The sequence below is a fragment of the Myotis brandtii genome, unplaced genomic scaffold, assembly GCF_000412655.1.
Source record: "Myotis brandtii unplaced genomic scaffold, ASM41265v1 scaffold902, whole genome shotgun sequence".
NCBI classification, from domain to species: domain Eukaryota; kingdom Metazoa; phylum Chordata; class Mammalia; order Chiroptera; family Vespertilionidae; genus Myotis; species Myotis brandtii.
Genome location: NW_005371709.1, coordinates 200,671 through 219,302, shown reverse-complemented (window position 1 = coordinate 219,302; position 18,632 = coordinate 200,671). Strand labels below are relative to the sequence as shown.

Sequence of the window (18,632 nt, the reverse complement as noted above, 5' to 3'; positions counted from 1 at the left end):
GTGTATGTGTGTGTGGTCTGGGTGCACACAGGGGCTGGGAGAAAATGTGATCAAGACAGAGGAGGGAAGAAAAGCCTGAGGAAAGTTGCCCCCAGGAACCTGCATTAAAGTAAATGTAGTTTATGAAGTTTATGCTTTCCTCCCAGGGAGAGCTGGATTCCGTCCAACAGCCTCCCAGAGCCTGGCAAACAGCTCCTGAAGCAGTAAGTGCAGGCAGGAGCACGGGCAAGCCAGCAAGAGAGGGAGAGATGCACGGACACACGTGCACACACGCGCAGACACATTCTCCCACCCCCCACCCTCCCTCCCTTCCTTCCCCCCTCCCTCTCTCTCTCACACTGGCTCATACAGATCTCCCTAGACCCCAGCAGACTTCAAAGAATGGATGGAAAGATGCAGGCAGTGTGTTTGGTAGAAGGGACTTCAGGAGCTTCCCTTTCCTTCCCTCTTCCCTCCCCACCCCCACCCCACCTCCATCTCCTTTGGCAGTGTGGCCAACCCAGACACGTGGGCAGAGTGGATACTTGGGTGGACCACTGGGGCAGCCGGCTTGTGGAAGCTGCTCTGGGTGAGGGGCAGTGTGGGTGGTCTTTGGGTGGTGAGTATGAGGTCGATGTAGTCAAAGAGATCAGAATGTGGTCTGCCAGGAATCCGCCCTTTTTCTGATGCTGGGGAGCCATGTTCCTCTGGCAGTTTGGTTTAGACCAAGTAGGTACCTTACAGCTACTGAAGACAGCTACTGGAGTCTCCTAAGGAGAAACAATGAGGGACAGTATTTTGTTCCGGAAATTCAAAGGAAATAAATGGTTGGGATATGGGAGCTCTGAGAGGAAGCTGCAATATCTGCTTTCTAGACTCTTCTTCATGTGCACAAGCATATGGGATCAGGTGTGTGCGTGTGCTAACAGTATGTCAGTGGGCCAGGGCCCTTGAGTTTAGAAGTTGTGTGGAGGAGAAAAATGACTGGAAAAGACAGTATACGTAACAAAGGCCTTCACTCCAGCCTGCTGGGTCGGCAGCATCTGGTCTCTTGCCTCCATGCTTCCGGGACATGCCTCTGCAGGGCACAGGCAGTGGGGGAACTCCATCTCCCACCTCCTCCTGGGAACTTCCTGTCCTTACTCAAGTTCTGCCAGGATCTAGGACAGAGGAGGACAACAGAGGTAGAGTCATCTGAAGGCACGGAGTAGAGGGAAGAAGAGAGTAGAAGGCAATGTGGAGGATGGGCAGAAGTTGGAGCTAGTCTGGGAAGCCAGGAGATGCTAGGCATGGAGCGCAGCAGAAATTGGCCAGGATGGCTTTCGCCCTTTTTCTCCCCTCTCTCCTTTCCCCTCCCTGCCTCCCCCTCCTTATCTCCCCTCTTCCCTCCACACATCTTTATTGGTTCTGGTAATAGCGTTGATTTGCATGTCAGGCAAAGCCTTGCTACACACACAAAAAGAAAGCCCCAGCCTTGGCGGTGTGGCAGTGTCAGCTCTCGCTGTTGTTCGACAGTGTAAAATTAAATTAATAAAGCCCCCAACGCAGGAAAACATAACAGGAAATTAATGGCCTTTACTGTCGCTCTGATGCAGTCATTTGCAACCCTGCTTTCCGCACCAAAGACTTCATAAATGCAAGCAGTTTCTCTAAACAAGCATACTTAGAGCGGCCTGGTATGTAATTTTTCGCCTTGCTTGTGTCCTCTGAGCTAACAAAGCCCCTTCCCTTCTGGCTCCAGAGAGGTTTCTAACTGGTTCTGGTTCCCGCTGGAGTCCAGCACCCGGCAGAAGGCCCCAGCCCCTTCCAGAAAGCCCAGAGAGGGCCGATGGAGGACTCAGGTCCCACAAAGAGGGACCCTCGGCTAGCCCTCCTTCCCCACCAGCAGCCAGTGCGCCTGAGCCCAGCAGGCCAGCAGGAAGGCACAGCGCATGCTCTCAGGCAGGAAAGTTGATCACTCTGGGGAATTCACCCGAACCCACCCAATGCTCACTCCCTGCTACCTGTTTGCTCCCTTCCATTGTGTTGCCTCTTTTTTTTCCCCCCTGCCCCCATTTGTACTAGCTCACCCTCCTCACATACACTCAGGCTGGTCATGTTGTCAGTGGGTGCCCGTGTCCTTCTTTCCTACAGGTAAACTAGGGGTTTGGGATGGAGGGGGCTAACATTCAAAACAGGGAAATTAACTGTACAGGTATAATTTTCTGGGGTTCTAGGCCTCTCTCGTATCTCCCTCATAGCTCCCTTGGTTGGTTAGGAAACGCGAGGTCCCTAAATGATCATTCAAGCTATCTCTGTGTCCTTGGGCAAATTTCTTACAAACCATTTCAGGTTACGGAGAATCTGTGATCTTGCTTTGGTATATAAATACGTGTAAATGTATACTCATCTCTCGGGGGAGCTTTGTATCAATGTGGGCCCCAGTATTGGGAGGTATGAGAGGAGCAAAGAACCAGGATGTGGGTCTCAAGGAACTTCAATCTATTGGGGGAGGCAGAGCTATCACACACGAGACTAGAAGATGAACCAGGTGGCAAGAGTTCAGTAGGAATCCAGGGAAGTAGCTAGAAAAGCAAGAAGGAAATGGGACTTGAGCCTGGGAGTGGTTAAGATTCAGGGAGACAGGCTCCAGGGACACCTTCCATGTGGAGGGAGGTCAGAGGCTGGACTGAGAGTGGTGTCAGGCAGAGTCTCAGATTCTTAAAGGTCATCAGGTCTCCCCTCCAGCATTTCTGCCTGACAGGGTACATTCCCCTGCCTGGACATAGGACGTGAATGGACAGTTGTCACTGTTAGAATTCAAATTTCTGGATGTGGGATCTATTTCCACTCCTTACTTGCTCTGGGACCTTTGGCTAATTACATACTCTCTCTGAATCCCAGTTTCCTCATCTTTAAAGTGAACCACCTAGAGTGGCTCTCCCTCCCTTCCAATCCTTCTATTTGATTTACTGAGCACCTGCAAAAACAATGAGCTGAGCCCTGAGTGGGTTTCAGTTTCTCACATGATATGGTCCCTGTACTTGCGGGAGGTCCCTACCCATCCTGATTACCCATTTCTGAATTCATTATTGACAGTGAAAGTCTCTCTTAAATAAACACTAAACTCTAGAGCAATGGTTCTCAACCTTCCTAATGCCGCGACCCTTTAATACAGTTCCTCATGTTGTGGTGACCCCCAACCATAAAATTATTTTCGTTGCTACTTCATAACTGTAATTTTGCTACTGTTATGAATCATAATGTAAATATCTGATATGCAGGATGTATTTAGGCAACCCCTGTAAAAGGGTCGTTCGACCCCCAAAGGGGTCTCGACCCACAGGTTGAGAACTGCTGCTCTAGAGACAGTCTAACCAATGCCAAGTACAGTAGGACCATTGCCACTCTGCACCTGGAGATTCTACACCATAATGTAGCCTCAGATTGCATTCGATTTTTTAGCAGCCATGTCAGACTCAAGCTCATATTGAGTTCGTGGTCAACTAAAACCTCGAGATCTTTTTCACATCAATTGCTATCAAGCCAGGTCTACCCCATTCTGTACTTGTGTAATTGATTTTTTTTTAACCTAAACATAGGGCATTCCATTTATCCCTGTTGAATTTCATCTTGTTGGTTTGGACTCTTAATTCCACCCGATTAAGGTCATAAGGAAGTTTTCTATATCATCACTCTCATCGTTTTTTAAAGAGTTATTTTCCTTTCAAATAAAGGAGAGCCACATAGCGCACCAGTGGAGATCCCCTTCCTGGTTGTGATAAATGAATGTTTTGGGTACTATTGACTCCAGTAGCCATCAACCATTTCACTTTCCTTCATCTTGTCCATAAAGTTAGGAAGGAGATTCTTTGTGAAATGTTAACGTTCACTACATTCAGAGCATTTCTTTAATCGATCAATAAAACAAATCCAACTTAAGTCAGGGCACAAATTGAGTGCCTGTTATGTATGAAACATGTCAGGACTGATTTACAGAGGCAAATAGGACTCAGTCCTTGACCTCAAGAAGCTTTTCATCTAATAGGGAGATAGGGTGCATCTATCTATATAAAACCCTAATATGCAGATCAACCGAACAGTGGAACAACTGGTCGCTATGATTCGCACTAACCACCAGGGGGCATATGCTCAACGCAGGAGCTGCCCCCAGCCCACAGGCCCCAACCAGTGGTGGCGGGGGGCGGGGCCGGCGAGCAGGCAGCGCCAGGCCAGCCAAGGTGGGTGTGAGCAGGGGGGCCCCCGATCACCCCACTGGTCGCCCCACAGATTGGCCCTGATTGCCAGCCAGGCCTAGGGACCCTACCTGTGTATGAATTTCGTGCACAGGGCCTCTATATTATTATAAGAGCAGAATGCGATAGGTGCTTTAATCAAGGTAGGAAGTGCTGTGATGAATATTTTTAAAATGGGGGGCAGTTGCTTCCAACCAGGGGAATTCAGAAAGTCTTAGTGAAGGTGGCATTTGATCTAAGCACTGATATATAAGTAATGTGCTCCAACTTATTCTTGGTGAGTACATGCAAGCTCCATCTTGCATGTATCACTGTTTTCTTTTCTAATGCCCACAAATTTATTTTATAATAATTTCTTCTAAAAGATTTCCAGTCCCCAATATTAAATTTATTGAAGTGCTATTTGTGTAAGCTTACCTTGACCCCCTTTTATTTTTTGCAAGGCAGGATGGCATTAGGCTTTATCACTGCTTCACTGTGACTCCTCAAGAATCATCAACAAAAATTTTAGAATTTTATCAACCTTTCCCCCTTCCCAGACTCCTGCTACATGAATTATCTGGGCCTGAGAAAGTTAACTCAATGGGCATGGTTAGGAGTACCTGCCTGGCCCCCCCTGACCTGGGCAATGCCTGCTGGTCCCATTTGTAAGATTCCTTTCTTTGGTGGAGAAGTTCTGCCTTCTCTCTCTTTCCTCTCAGTATTACCTCCTCTTCCCCAGCACTGAGCCTAAACCTGCCTTCCTTTTTGTTCTTTCTCCAAGCAGAGCTATCAAGACCCTTTTTTGTTGTCTCAGCTTGTTCTGAGCTTTTGTCTTCCTGACAGGCTCATGCTATTCTCATATCCATCCTTGGTTATGGTCCCCTCCTTCCATCTGTTGTATGTCCTTTACAGGAGGAAAAAAATAACTTTTGTCTGATAATAAGTGCAATACATACTCATTGTAAAATATTTGTAAGATATGGTAGATTTTTTTTAAAAGAATTACCCATAATCTCATCATCAAGAGATAACCATTGTTGGAATATGGTATCCTTTTTTTTTTCTGTGCATGTATAATCTTATATATATTATTTTGATAAAAATTGGAATGATATTGTATATTCAGCTTGTCTTGCTATTTTCACTTAACATTATATAGAACCATTTTCACATATCATTAAATATTCTTTGAAAACATGATTTTTTAATGGTCGCATAATCTTCCACTATTCAGTGTACATGTCCTTTTAAAATCTAGGCTCATCATATTTTAAAGCTTATTCGTGTGCAACAGCAATGATGTTCCTAAAATGTCCTTCTCTTTCCACCCCTCCCCCACTCTCACTCCCTCTTTCTTGTCAGGTTGATTCTTTGAGCTTGCAGAGGCAGAATTTCATTGTTAGAGCATCCAATCCTATGGAACTGTGTTCCTTTACAGAACCTCTTGCAGTGGGATCACACGACCATTCTTTCCCTCAACACCTAGCAGTTTGCTCTCCTCCAGTCAGATTTTGTCGAATGCCTCCTTCCTTTGCTGCTGTTAACTCTAGACATGGTTGCTTTCTCCCCAGATCCCCATCACTTCCCTTTTATCAGTTTTTCTTTGTTGATCAGAATTGAGCAACCTGGAATAGGAGAAAGGGCTCTACACGGAGGACCTCAGTCCCCAGCCTAACGATGACTAGCTGTGTGACATGGGAAAATTACTTAACCTTTCTGAGCCTCTTTTTTTTTTTAAATCTCTAAGAGATAATGGAATTAAATGATCTCGATACTTGCCAGCTGTGAAATATGATAATACCGAATCCAGAGTAGCAATTGCTTTTGTTGCTTAGTTTTCCTTCTAAAAGGTAAAATATTGAACAAGGCAAATTAATAATCTATCCACCTTTGCTTTGGGAATTCTATTTGACAAATCAGTCAACATTTTTATCACCTACTATGTGTCAAGCCCAATGCTAGGTTTATAAAGATGAAAAAGACATGTCCGTGCCTTCAAAACGGGAATAGTAATAGAAGCTCCCTGCTTAAGTTTTGGTGAAAATTAAATGAGTTAATATATGTAAAAATCTGAGATGGGTGCCTAATATATAGTAGGCACTTAATGCTAGCTGCTGTTATTGTTAGGATTAAATCAGTAGATGTACGTTAAGCAGTGCGTCTGGCACCATAATGGGAACTGGATCGATTTTAGTTATTATTATTTCTACAATAGAGGTTTGGATAGATGGGCTACTGGAACACAGAGAAAGGAGAAATTGATATTGCTGAGGGAGAGCTAGCAACCCTCTGGTGTACATCTGAGGAAACTCAATCCAGAAAAGCTCAAGGGACTTGGCCAAGGTCATATAGCACATGAGCGACAAAACTAGGAGTTCAGCTCAGGAGATGGTACTACCAGTCCAGTGTTAAGTTAGGGTCACTAGGCAGTTAGTGTCCCAGAAGCACAGGAAGTCAGGCCAGGCAGGCCAAGCCTCCACACACACCTTTCACACTACCATGAACTCACTGAGTGCTTGGAAGCTGGGCTTGGTCAAGGAGAACCCTTTGGCCAAAGGTCTCCAGGGCTGGAAGGCTTACCAGACCCTTGTCGTCCAGCCAGATCTCCAAGGGCTTCTTTGTGCCCTCCTCTTCAGCTGGGCTTAGGGTTCCTGGGCAGGGTAGGCTCACAGATTGTGCAGTTTAAGGATGGGAGGCAATGGGGTACGTCACCTCAGCTCCTTGGACAGGCAGCGTCTCTACCAGCACAGTCTCCACCCAGCCCCTCCCAGCACATTGCAGCACCGCTTTCCTCCTCTCTCCTCCATTTCCTATCATTTTTTCCCTTCCACCGTGCTTCCCCTCCCCCTCTCTCCCTCCCGTCTTCCCCCCCCTTTCCTGTCTTCTGCCCTTCTCTTCTCCTTTCCTCACACTCCTTCCCTTTCTTTTCTCCCTCCCTCTCGCCTGTGCCCTCTTCCCACTCCACTTATCCCTGTTCTTCTCCCAGTCTGGAAAGCAGCTCCATTCCTGGTCCCAAACCCCACACTCCCTGTTCTCGATCAGATGGGAGGGCCAGGGTGGCAGCCCAGACCTCCTCCTCCTGCGCAGTGGGGGTGGGGCTGGGGCTGCACAGGAGGGCTGCCCTGAATGACAAGCGGAGATATTGATCGCATTCTGAACTCAGCCCAGCCGATAGAAGGTAATTAATGACTCCATTTGCCTCAGTACTGAGGAGAACAATTGAGTTTGAAACTGCAACAACTGGCAGCTGGGGAAACTGGGGAAGCCTGGGGGTGAACCCCTCAGAGGGGGAAGGGGTGTTGGAGAAGCTAGGGTGCAGGGTGGGGGCAGAGGCCATAGATCAGAATGGTATGGAGCAAATGTCTGTTCAGAGCCCCACCCCCAACCACAGCTAGCCTTGACCCCTCCTGCTTCGCCCAACCCCCTGAGGCCTGAAGCTCATCACCCACTGTTCTCACTTCCTCCACATTTTTCTCTTTTCTTCCCGTATCACTTTTTCAGGTCATTTTCTGTCTGCAGATGAAGTAAGACTTGCTTTCCCCAAGATTGCTTCCTGTCATCAGTGTGGTCTTGTGCATGCTTTTAACTCTCCCTGAGCTTGTTTTCTTTGCTGTAAAATTGAACTAATGATGTCTCTTTTGCAAGTGATCTGTGAGGATTAGAGAGCATGTGTGTAAAGCACCTCGACTGCCTAGTACATGGTTAGTGCTCACTAAATGATGATAATGACAATCTTCGACAAAGAAGGCAAATTTGACAGTGTCGAACAAATAATTTTGCCTCTCATCTGAAAATGAGATTAATAATAATTACCTTGTAAAGTTAAATAGATTTCATGAGCATATGTGAAAGCCCTAATATTGTCAATTTCCCCATTGACAGGTAGATATTTGTGTTTGGTCTTAGAAAATGGAACTTAGTATAGTTCTTTACTACACTTAAAAACAGTCCCTTCAAATGCCTCATTTTTACTTCCTGGGATTTGATGGGAAACCCCAGTTCATACCCATCTTGATTTTGTAGACTTTGATAACCTTGGCACTTTGTGACCAAGGAAATGACATCATCTATTCTGTCTATTATCATCCCCCCCCACCTACCTTTTGGTGAGTGCGTGAGAATTTCTCTTGTCCCTTGCAGTGACTACTTTGGGAATTTGTGTGGAATGTCCACATACGAGGAAGACAGAGCACTTCTATTTTACCCCTTGTCCCTAGCCTTCATCCCTGAGACATGACCTTCGGGGACTGCCCCCCTCTCCAAGCTGCTGAGACCTCACTGGACAACCTTATTTATTTTTAGCCAGAGAGAGGGTTCTGGTCTGGGGTCAGAGAGGCGGGAGGTAGAGAGCTCTGCTCCGGGAAGCCCAGGTATAGATGGGGAGTGACAAGGCTAAGTGAACAAGGAAATCAGAGCTTATTGAGGAGTAAAAGATTATTATTAGTGATTCTGCAAGTGGCACGTGCTTATTGTACAAAGCTTGGATGATATGGAAAAACTTAAATGAGAAGAGTGAGGTAGGTGGCTCTCCTTTCAGTCAAGATGATCTTTTGGTTTTGCCGTTCACTGTTCACTTCGTTTGCGTGGAGATTGGGAGCTGATGATGCTCATTGGGTCAGCCCACAACAGATTACAGAGCATGTTCCTGTGCCAGGCTCCCCGGTAGATATGCCCTTGAGCTAGCCCCTCACTCTCATTTAATCTGCAGCTCATGTACTCTGAGCCTCAGCTTCCTACCCAGCAAAACAGGGATTATAATCCTCACCACTTTGGAGAGTGGTCGGGGAAACCCAAATAACCTAAGGTCTTTGAATCCTTTTTGTTAACTGCTAAGCAAATATGAAGTGGTTAGAGGAGAAGACAATGTGAGCCTTTGTTCTCCTTGAAAGAATAATATACGTCAAAGTTTTAACTCAGCAGTTTGTTTAATTAATTTATTTATATCTGCCTTGTTCCAAAAAGGACTCGTGGTGGCTCACTCTCCTTGGAAGTGCTCACGGTGTAGTGGACCAAGGTCCCGGAATGGGCTCTGGTCCTGCAAGTCTACTTCCTAGTTGTGTGACCTTGGGCTTGTCACCCTCCCTCCCTCACCTCCCTACCCACCCCATTAGCTTTCATTACTGTAAAATGAAGACTTTGGACCAGGTGTCCCCTAATCACTCTGGGCACAGTCTGTGCTCAAACTACAGGCTGCAGCCTCAGTGTAGAGAGGGTGCAAGGCAGAGAAGTGAGGACGCTGGGAGGGAAATCATGTCCCGGATGGGGCCAAGTGGCCCTCAGCTGGGCCCTTGGGTTTAGCACCCAGGCAGCAGAGTGAAATGATGTAGAGGGCAGGCTCTGGAATCAGACAGACCTGAATTTAAATCCTGACTGTCATTTACCAGCTGCATGGCCTTGGATAAGCTACTTAATCTGTCTTGGCCTCAGTTTCCTTAGCTTTAAAAGAGGTGTCACAATATTTACCTCCCAGGGTTGTTAGGGGGTAGTGGATTAAATGAGCTGTGTAAAGTTCAGCAATGGCATGTAATAAGCTCTCGGTATTGTAACTGCTAATGGATGGTGGCTGGGCAGGGGCCAGCAGGACAATATATGGAGACCAACTAGGACACGGCTCCTTCCTTGGTCTATGGGGTCTTACTAAACCTACAGCAACCATATTTTCCAACCTCAGTCTAAAAACATGGCCTGAGAGTGGAGAAGGATATTGGAAATCAGAACTGTTTCAGAAAGCTCAGGCCATATGGCCACCATACTCCAGCCCTCTTCTTGGAGTCCTTGAAGGGGTGGTCTTCTTGTCCCATCAAGGTGAAGGCCAGGGGCCTCCTCCCATTGTTTAGGAAAGACTTCCCCTGGAACCAGCTCCCACCACGGGCAAATAGACCCATTTTGTGCTGACCCTGCTCTCTGAGACCAGGGCTTTGGTGTGGGGAGTCCAATACAGAGGCCATCTGGGCCCTATTCCCAAGGAACCTCTCTTACCTGCTTTGGATGGCAATTCTCTGGCTCCAAGGTTAGGTTCTGCTTTTAATTGGGAATATGGTGTTGTTCTCTGTCCTTGGGTAGAGGAACTGTAGGTGGGCAGGATGGTGTTAATGAGAGCAGGAAGGGCCTCCTGTGGACCAGAGTCCCTGCTTCCAGAAGCTAACAAGCAGTGGGGGTGAGTGAAGTGGGACATAGGTCTACCCAGGGGCCGCTGAGAGCTAGGAATGGGAGGGACTTGCCTTGCAAAGATGCCAAGCCAGTCAGGTTGCCAGTCCAGAGACCTTCTGCCAGGGTTCTGGCTTGAATGCTCCTAGGAGAGCCTCATTCACTTATTCAGTCATTCATTGAGTACCAACTGTAAGCCCAGCTCCGTGCCTGGCCCTGGAGCTCCAAGATGCGTCAGTCATGGTCCCTGCCCACAGGCGCTCACCAGGGGAAGGATGCTACCTAATTACTCACAGCCTCTCCTTTCCTGCTCACTCGGAAGCCTCCTCCTCTCTTTGAGCCCAGCTCTGCCGAAAGGGGCTTCAGTACTTGAATTGGCTGCAGCAGCGTCATAGCCCAGTTCCACCCCCTCTCTGCTGTCACCTCTGAGCCGACCTGTGGGCAGTGCCACTCTGAGCTCTCCCCCTCCGTTCTCCTGAGGAGGTCCCTTCGAGTGGTGGGCACAGACAACCGCTTCTTTTTCTCTTCCTTTCCTAGTCTTTTCTTCTGTGTTCTCTTGTCCTTTCTGCTCCTCCTCTACGCTCTTCTCCTTTTCTTCCTCGACCGCCTACCCTTCTCTAGGCCCTGGGCTGCCCTCCTTAGTGGGTACCCAGGCTGATGGGGAGACAGAGCCAGCAGGTTTATTCGGATGGCAGATGCCCTCCTCCCAGCCAGCGCTGCCCTGGGCTCCCTTTCTCCTCTCTTTGTGTCCTTTCTCAGACTCTCCCAACCTCCTTTCCTAACTCCCTTCCCACCCTCTCTGCTCACCTTCATTCCTCTCTTCCTTCCCTAGCTGAAGGAAGGGTGCCACCCCATTCTCCGGAGGGAGCCCGGGAGAGCCTATGGGCCCTTTGGCTGATTTGGGAGGGCCACCCCCTGTCCCCCACCAGTCATGCCGCTGCCCTCTCCTGCCCCTGTGGCTCTCCTCCCTGATTGCCCAGAACTTTCCATGTGCTCCTTCATGATTCGTCTTTACTGCTGCCTCTCCCCCTTTCCTCACCTTCCTTCTATCTTTGGGGAGTTTCCTCAAGCCTCCAGCAGCCTCTCTTAGGGGTTCTCTGAATGCTTTCTTCACGCCAGCTTGCTGTGCTGCACCTCTAGCACCTCCTTTCTTTTCCTCTCCCACACCCCTTCCTTCTCCTTCCCTGTCCCCGCCTCCCACCGCCACCTCTGCCTGGAACGGGCTTCCTTTTGCCTTCCTTTCCCCTCCCCGTTTCTCTCCATTGCTGCCTCTGTAACCTGTCTTATCACCAGGGCCTGAGTGTACAAAAAAATAAATAAATAAAAAGGTCAGTGAGTAGAGGGAGCAGCAATAACCCCTAAAACAGTACTATCAGTGGAACATGATTGATCAATTGAATTCCATAGCGGCTGAAAAATGTGGGATTAAGTAGTGTATTATACGCACAATGAGTTGAGGCATGATGTTCATTTCAAGTTCATTTCGCCGGCCTCTGCCACCAGATCAGGCAATCAATAGGGGCAGCAGATATCATATATCACCTCTCTGCGGGCTGGGGAGAGAGCACCATAATCTCTCGCAAATTTAGAGTGACAGATTTGTCAAGATCTGAAGGGCCCCTGAATAAATGAAGGAAAAGAGACTCCTCCAGCCAGTGACCTGAGGACAAAGCTTCAGTTCAGCCCCTACAGACACACACACACACACACACACACACACACACACACACACGGGCTTGGTCAAGCCACACACAGGCATATTCACAAATCTACACAGAGGCATGGTATGAGTCTCGCCACACACATGCACACATCCATGCACATGAGGTGTGGGCAGCCTCTCGCAGACAAGTGCACACTGTCCTTCCCAGGCCCACTGGTGACATGGCAACACAAAGACACCCTTACTGCCTCCCTCAGTCCTGACAGCCAGGCTTCCCACAAAGGTAGGAGGACTCTAGCAAGGAAGAATAGATCCAATGAAACATGCAAATAGCTACAAGGGGTGGAATTAGGATGATGGCACAGGGACAGGAGAACATGGGGGACCTGGGCTCCTGCTCCCCATGCAATGACACATGCGCACACACACACCTTTTCAGAAAAGTTCTCACTCTGTCACTTACACATACCCAGACGCTTATGTATGTGGATGTTTATATGTGTAGAGATGCATCTACACAGAGAATACTCACACAAAAGGGAAAAATAAATATGCCACACCCTAACAGAAAATCACTGTGGCGGCTTATACAGAAAAAACACAACCACCAAGTTTTGTATCCATAGTAACAGGGCACATAGAAACACCATTGAGGCTGTCTCTATGTCTGTTTGTCCTCCATAGACTTGATCCTGGTTTTCATATCTCTCTCTCTCTCTCTCTCTCTCTCTCTCTCTCTCCCTCCCTCCCTCCCTTACCTTTTCCCTCTCTCTCTCTCTTTCTTTGCCCCTCAACACACCCACTTTCTTTGCTTGCCCACCCCCGCCAGAATAAAATGGAGGGATGACAGGAGGTCGCATTAAGAAAACAGACCCCCATGCTCCGTCTGAGAGGCCAGCAAGAAAGGGTAGGACGGCTGCAGGTTGAGGTTAATCAATATGTAATATTTTCTATGTTCTCCCGAATGATACTGTACGGTGTTACTGTATATAATGCAATATTGATTATATCATATCGTATAATCACCTATAAACTGATATATATAACAGTCCCAGAGGATCATCCTGGGGCCTACAACATGGTCTGACCCCAGGCCCAAGGCTTCCCAGCTGCTTTTGGCCAAGCTATGGCTGGGGAGAACCCAGCTTTGGTCCAGGGGAGTTACAGGGTGGGGGTTCAGGGAGAGGTGGCAGAGTAGGCACTGGGCTCACTGTATACTCTGACAACTCCTGTGGCCCTGATATGGGAGGGTGGGGAAGCAGGGGAGCAGAAAGGAGAGAAAGCTTAGGGAGGGCAGGGTGTGGACAGAGTTGGCCAGCAGCCCCAGGGAGCAGGCACTAATGTGGCCCCACTGAGACCCATAGGAGGAACCAAGTGGCCAGGGAACTGGCCTCTGATAGAGGCCTAGCCAGAGTCCGGGTCAGGGACAGAGGCTGAGCAGGGTGCCTGGGCACCGCAGCATCCACACAGACTCTGTCTTCAGTCTCTGTCCGAGTTAGCATTTTACTGCTCACCTGCCACCTGCTGTCCTCCTGCTCTGGTCTCGGTCCTAGCCCAGTGCAAGCAACATGCCTCAGCTTGGCTTCAAGTCCCTCCTCCCTCTGTGGTGAAGTTAATTACTTCACCCAGTCTCCATGTTACACTCAGCCTCGGAGATTTGATGATTTTCCACCCTTGGAGTCAGTGGAACTGAAATTCATCTCAGAGGCACGTTCAATTCTCCACAGGCTGGGTCATGCCGGTCCCAGACACCCAGCTCCTCACCAGGTTGACCCAGACCAGGGGATAGGAGTTCAGGGGAGATGGCACCTGGGGACATGGCCCCTGAGAGCCCTTCTGGCTCCACCTCTGTCTAGTCCTCTGGCCCCCTATCCTGGGACAACTTTCCTGTCTCTCCCCAGCTCCTTCAGAGGCTCTGGCTTCCTGAGCCAGGTCTCTGAGGCATGGCCAGCCTTGGGCCAGCCCCTCCAGCCCCAGAGCTGGGAGTAAGGGGTCCCAGCAGGAGTGCAAAGCCCTAGGGACCAAGACAGGTGCCCTGCTTTACCCACTGCCCTACCCTGTGCCTCGGCTAGCCTGCACTGATGCTTCGAGTGTCCATGTGTCCCCCAGATGTGTCCGAGGGATCAGTCCCCAATGGAGACTCCCAGAGTGGCGTGGACAGTTTGCGGAAGCACTTGCGAGCTGACACCTTCACCCAGCAGCAGCTGGAAGCTTTGGATCGGGTCTTTGAGCGTCCTTCCTACCCTGACGTCTTCCAGGCATCAGAGCACATCAAATCAGAACAGGTGAGGAAGGCGCTTCCTGGGTGCAGAAGTGGAAAGGACCTGGGCAGAGCAGGCCTCTGGAGAACATGCACAGGGATCAGCCATGTGCACACCGGCATTGCATGTGCTGCTTATGGATGCACCGTGTGTGGGCCCTGTGAACAGGCTCACACAGCACATTATAGTAGAGTTGGGCAAACCATGATGGCATATGGTAGTTAGAAATGGTGAGTTCTGGGTGCGAGTGTGGCCTTGGGTAAGTCTTACTCCCTTCAGAGACTCGGTTTCCCCATCTATAGGTGAAGGGCTTGGAGGTGTGATCTGACAGATTCCTTCTGGCCCTGCCATTACCTGCTTCTGGTGTCGAGTACTCGGGAACTTCCTTTTGCCATGTCCCTTGCCTAAATCCTCCTCTCCCCCCCACCCCCCTGCCCCCGGGGTCCTACAGAAAGTCTATGCAAGTCCAAGGCACTCTTCTTGCCCTGCTGTCCCTGCCTCCTGCTCCCCGATCCAGCTGTCCGGTGTGATCCCAGGCAGGCTGACAGCCTACCTCTCAGACCCAGTACTTCCTGCAGATGCAGAACAGCCCAGGACACACAGCATGGGACGCCACCCACAGCACACCCGCATAATACACAGTGTACAAACACATCGGCTAACTTCTCACATTAACCCTGTGCACATGTTTACCACCACCACCACCCACTGGCTCCCTCTCCCCCACAGCCCACAGTGCTCCCAGTATTCCCCCCACCAGCTCAGCCCCCGCCAGCCCCCTTCCACCCACACCTCAGTGTAGCCCACAGTGCACACACTCAAACACAGGAACACACCCCCATTCCTCCCACACCTACAGCCCAGCCCAGGCCCACAACTACAGCACCACACACTCAGCTGCGCTTGCACACACACACGGTGCATGCTCACACACACAGCACACATGCACACACACACACACACCAGCACATAAGCACACGTGTACCAGCGCAGCCCCACGGGCTCCACACAGCACAGTTCTGCTCTAGGACTCCAACAGCTCACAGCCACTCGCCTTTCTCCCCGCCCGTCCTTTTATCCTATAAGCTGTTTGTCTTCATAAAACAAAAATCAAAAGTCTTTTTAAGGTGCCCTGAGCCATAAACCAACAAAGGAGGAGCCGGCCGAGGCAGGAGCCTCGGTGCACCCTCCCCGAGTCCCCGGCTGTATTACAATGAATAACCTTTATTTACTTTCATTAGACTATTAAACACCAGCACAGTCATTTTTCCCCCTGAAACTCGGAGCAGGGCCCATAAAGCAAATCCGAAGCCTAATTGAGTTCATTTTAATTTCTCTCCGATCACAGCGAATTACTCTGGTGATAAATCAGGGGGCAGCTTCACCCCCAGTAGAAGGCCTAATTTGCAGCTAATTACAAAACTGATTTCTACAGGAAGATCAATACGAGAAGGAATTGGAAATGACGAGGCAATCCCGTCCAGCCAGGGAGGGGAGGGGGTCCTCGGGGGGGGGCCAGGAAGCGGAAGGGAAAAAAACGGACCCGAAAGAGCAGAAAATCAGTTTTAATTTAACGTAATATTAATCAGAGCAACTTTTCCTGCTTTGTGCAGGCTCCTGGCCTGCCCAGCTCTGGGGTCTGGCTTGGCGGTGGCTGCAATAAAAAGGCAATTACCCGAGTGTTTCGGGCAGGACACCTTTTCAGAGTCAATGACTGGCCCCCTCCCACCCTTCTGTTAGCCATGTGGACTCTCCCCCTCCCCAATTTCATACCCCAGTGCACAGGCAGAGAGCGAGGGGCCCATGGGGCTGTCTTTGTTTGTTTTTTAAAAAAGGGGCGCCAGCACCCGATCAGCCAGCCCAGCAGTGCCAGGCTGGAGGCCCCACTAGGCCCTTCTGCCATCATGTCATGGTCCACCCCTCCTCCCCAAGGCTCCCCACCCCAAGGGGACCTTAAAACAGCCCTTGCCTCTCAGCAGGGGATCCTCAGTGCTATGCTCCACCCTTGGGGCTTCCTAGGAAGAGCTGCTACAGCAATATAGAGGGTGCTGGGAAAATGACCGATAATGTATAGGCTGCACCTCAGCTTCCCAGTCAGGTCTGCATCCACCCATACAAACTCTCCATCATCCTCCAGCCCGCCCCTCCCACCCTCCCTCCCTCTCCCTGGCCATCTCCTTCCACCCCATCTGGGAGGGCTCCCTGGTCCTCCTCCCCATCTGCACACTGAGCTCTTTCTCCGAGTGTGTGCATCAATAGAGAGCTGTCGCTTTTCTCTCTCCTCCCAGGGGAACGAGTACTCCCTCCCAGCCCTGACCCCTGGGCTTGATGAAGTCAAGTCGAGTCTATCTGCATCCACCAACCCCGAGCTGGGCAGCAACGTGTCAGGCACGCAGACATACCCCGTTGTGACCGGTAAGAGGGCTTCCAGGAGGGTGGGAGCATGGCTTTCAGTGGGAGCTCCTCAGCTCATGCCGTCTGGGGCCCAGGGGGACAAGTGGGCCTCCTGCCATATCTGCAGAGAGAGTGAGGCTCCCAAATCCAGGGTGCTTCCCGGATGGATGTGTGCAGATGTGCGGATAAGAAACTGTGGTCAGGGTCTCTGTGTGCTTCCCCCCGGAAAGGGGGTCGTTGATGGCTCTTTCTGCCAATCCTCTTTCCTCTCTCTTTGCCTTTATTCTTGCCTCCACCGAGGTGCCCAGCATTATAAGCCTCTAACTAGGATTTGCGCAGGAGAAGGCAGAGAGTAAATAGGCCAGGCTGGCAGGAGGGAGCATGAGTGCCCAGGGTCCAGCCTCCATGCTCTTAGGTCCCCAGGGTTGTTGGAAACCTGTTTTCCTCTCCCACTGGGCAGCCTGGGTGGCTGTGGCTTAGGCTTCGGGACATGGCATCCAGCTCTCTGGTTATAGAAAAGCACACTTATCCCAGTGCTTTCCCGGCTTCCCAGAGAAATCACAGAGGCCAAGGCTTGATCCAAGGCCAGAGAGGTGGGGCCTGTCCCACAGGCAATGCAGGGTCCCATAATCCGGGTGCTCCCGTGGACTAGGATCAGCAGAGGCAGCTGGAGCGAAAGAAGGCGGGGATGTGGCGCGGTGAGGGCCAGCCGATGAACGCTAGGCCTCAGAGCTGTCGGCTGCGGAAGGCGCCTGGCACTGCAGAAGGGTTTCCAGGCCAGGGAAGTGCCCAAGTGGGAGAGACACACATTGAGGTGTTATTAAAATTCACCTAATTATTCTGGAGCCACTAAAGGCAATGTGCCGTTTGTTCCTTGGGAGACAGAATGATTGAGAAGGGTCTCGGTGGGGATTGGGAGACACTGAGGCGTTACCTGCCGAGCGAGGAGAGCGGAGGCGGCCTGGGGACCTGGCAGCAGGGTGGCAAGCGTCCAGCATCACAGCCAGTGGCAAGACCAGGAGCAGGCCTGGCCCCGCTCGCTGTAAGACAGGGCCCTGGTTCTGACTTGGAGGTGATCTGGGTATGGCTCAGGCCTGAGATGGGCAGCAGGTGTCCACCCAGCCACCACCTGGGAGGCTGGGAGAGCCCTGTTGTTAGCTTTCCCTCAAGCGGTGTCCTGGTACGACGTTTCCGGCCTGGACGGTGTTGAGCTCTGTGGCTAGACAATCAGAGGTTAAGTTCCGGAAGTGTCAGAGAACTGTGTGATCGGGCTTTTGAAAGTGACAATCTTAGCTGGATCAGGACACAGCCTATCAACTGACACTTGGCATGAGCTCTCTGTAGCTCAACTTGGAAGCTCTCTGAGCTGCTGGGTATTGTGACCCTAGGCAGGGAGATGGCCCAGGCCAGGCCACCTTTCTCCTGATCTGCCCAGAGTTACGGTGTCACTTCCCATTGGGGCCACCCTAGGTAGCTGGTGTAACAGAGCCCAGGAGACTTTTCTCTAATCCCAGCTGTGCTCCCCTGGGCTCAGGGCCACAGTCCTGAAGGCAGGTGCTTCCTGGGCTGGAGAGATGGAATTTGGGGGCAGGGCTCCTGCTGCAGGAAAACTTGGGGCTAGTGGAGAAAAGTCCCTCCACTTTGAGCCTTTTTCCTGGAACAGTCCCAGCCCAGCCTGGGAACATCTCCGGCTGATCCATCTGGATCCAAGTGTGAGAAAAGTTCATTTCAGACCCAGCTTGACATTCCCAGGTGGCAAGTTAGCACTAACATCTCAATCTGTATGCGACATTTCAATCAAGCGAGGAGTAACAAAAGCAGAACCATTAACATTCGGAGCTGTTCACCAGTGGTAATGACGGGGAAACTCGCTCAGAAACTGGAAATTACCAAAAAGAGAGAAGTGTGTGGAGATGTGGGGGAGGGGAAGTAGAAGGGGATGGGGGCAGGGAATGATTTTTCTACACTTAG

The 18,632-nt window shown here is 50.4% G+C and overlaps 1 protein-coding gene across 14 annotated transcripts in view; it reads left to right on the top strand.

Moving 5' to 3' along the window:
* PAX2 (paired box 2) overlaps positions 1-18,632 on the top strand; it is a 90,119-nt gene that overhangs the window by 54,961 nt on the left and 16,526 nt on the right. For all 14 annotated transcript variants that reach the window (XM_005885344.2, XM_005885345.1, XM_014532715.1 and 11 more), the window contains 2 exons: positions 14,116-14,291; positions 16,556-16,682. In XM_005885344.2, the coding sequence (XP_005885406.1) occupies positions 14,116-14,291; positions 16,556-16,682 (303 nt within the window). The remainder of the gene's footprint in view (positions 1-14,115; positions 14,292-16,555; positions 16,683-18,632) is intronic.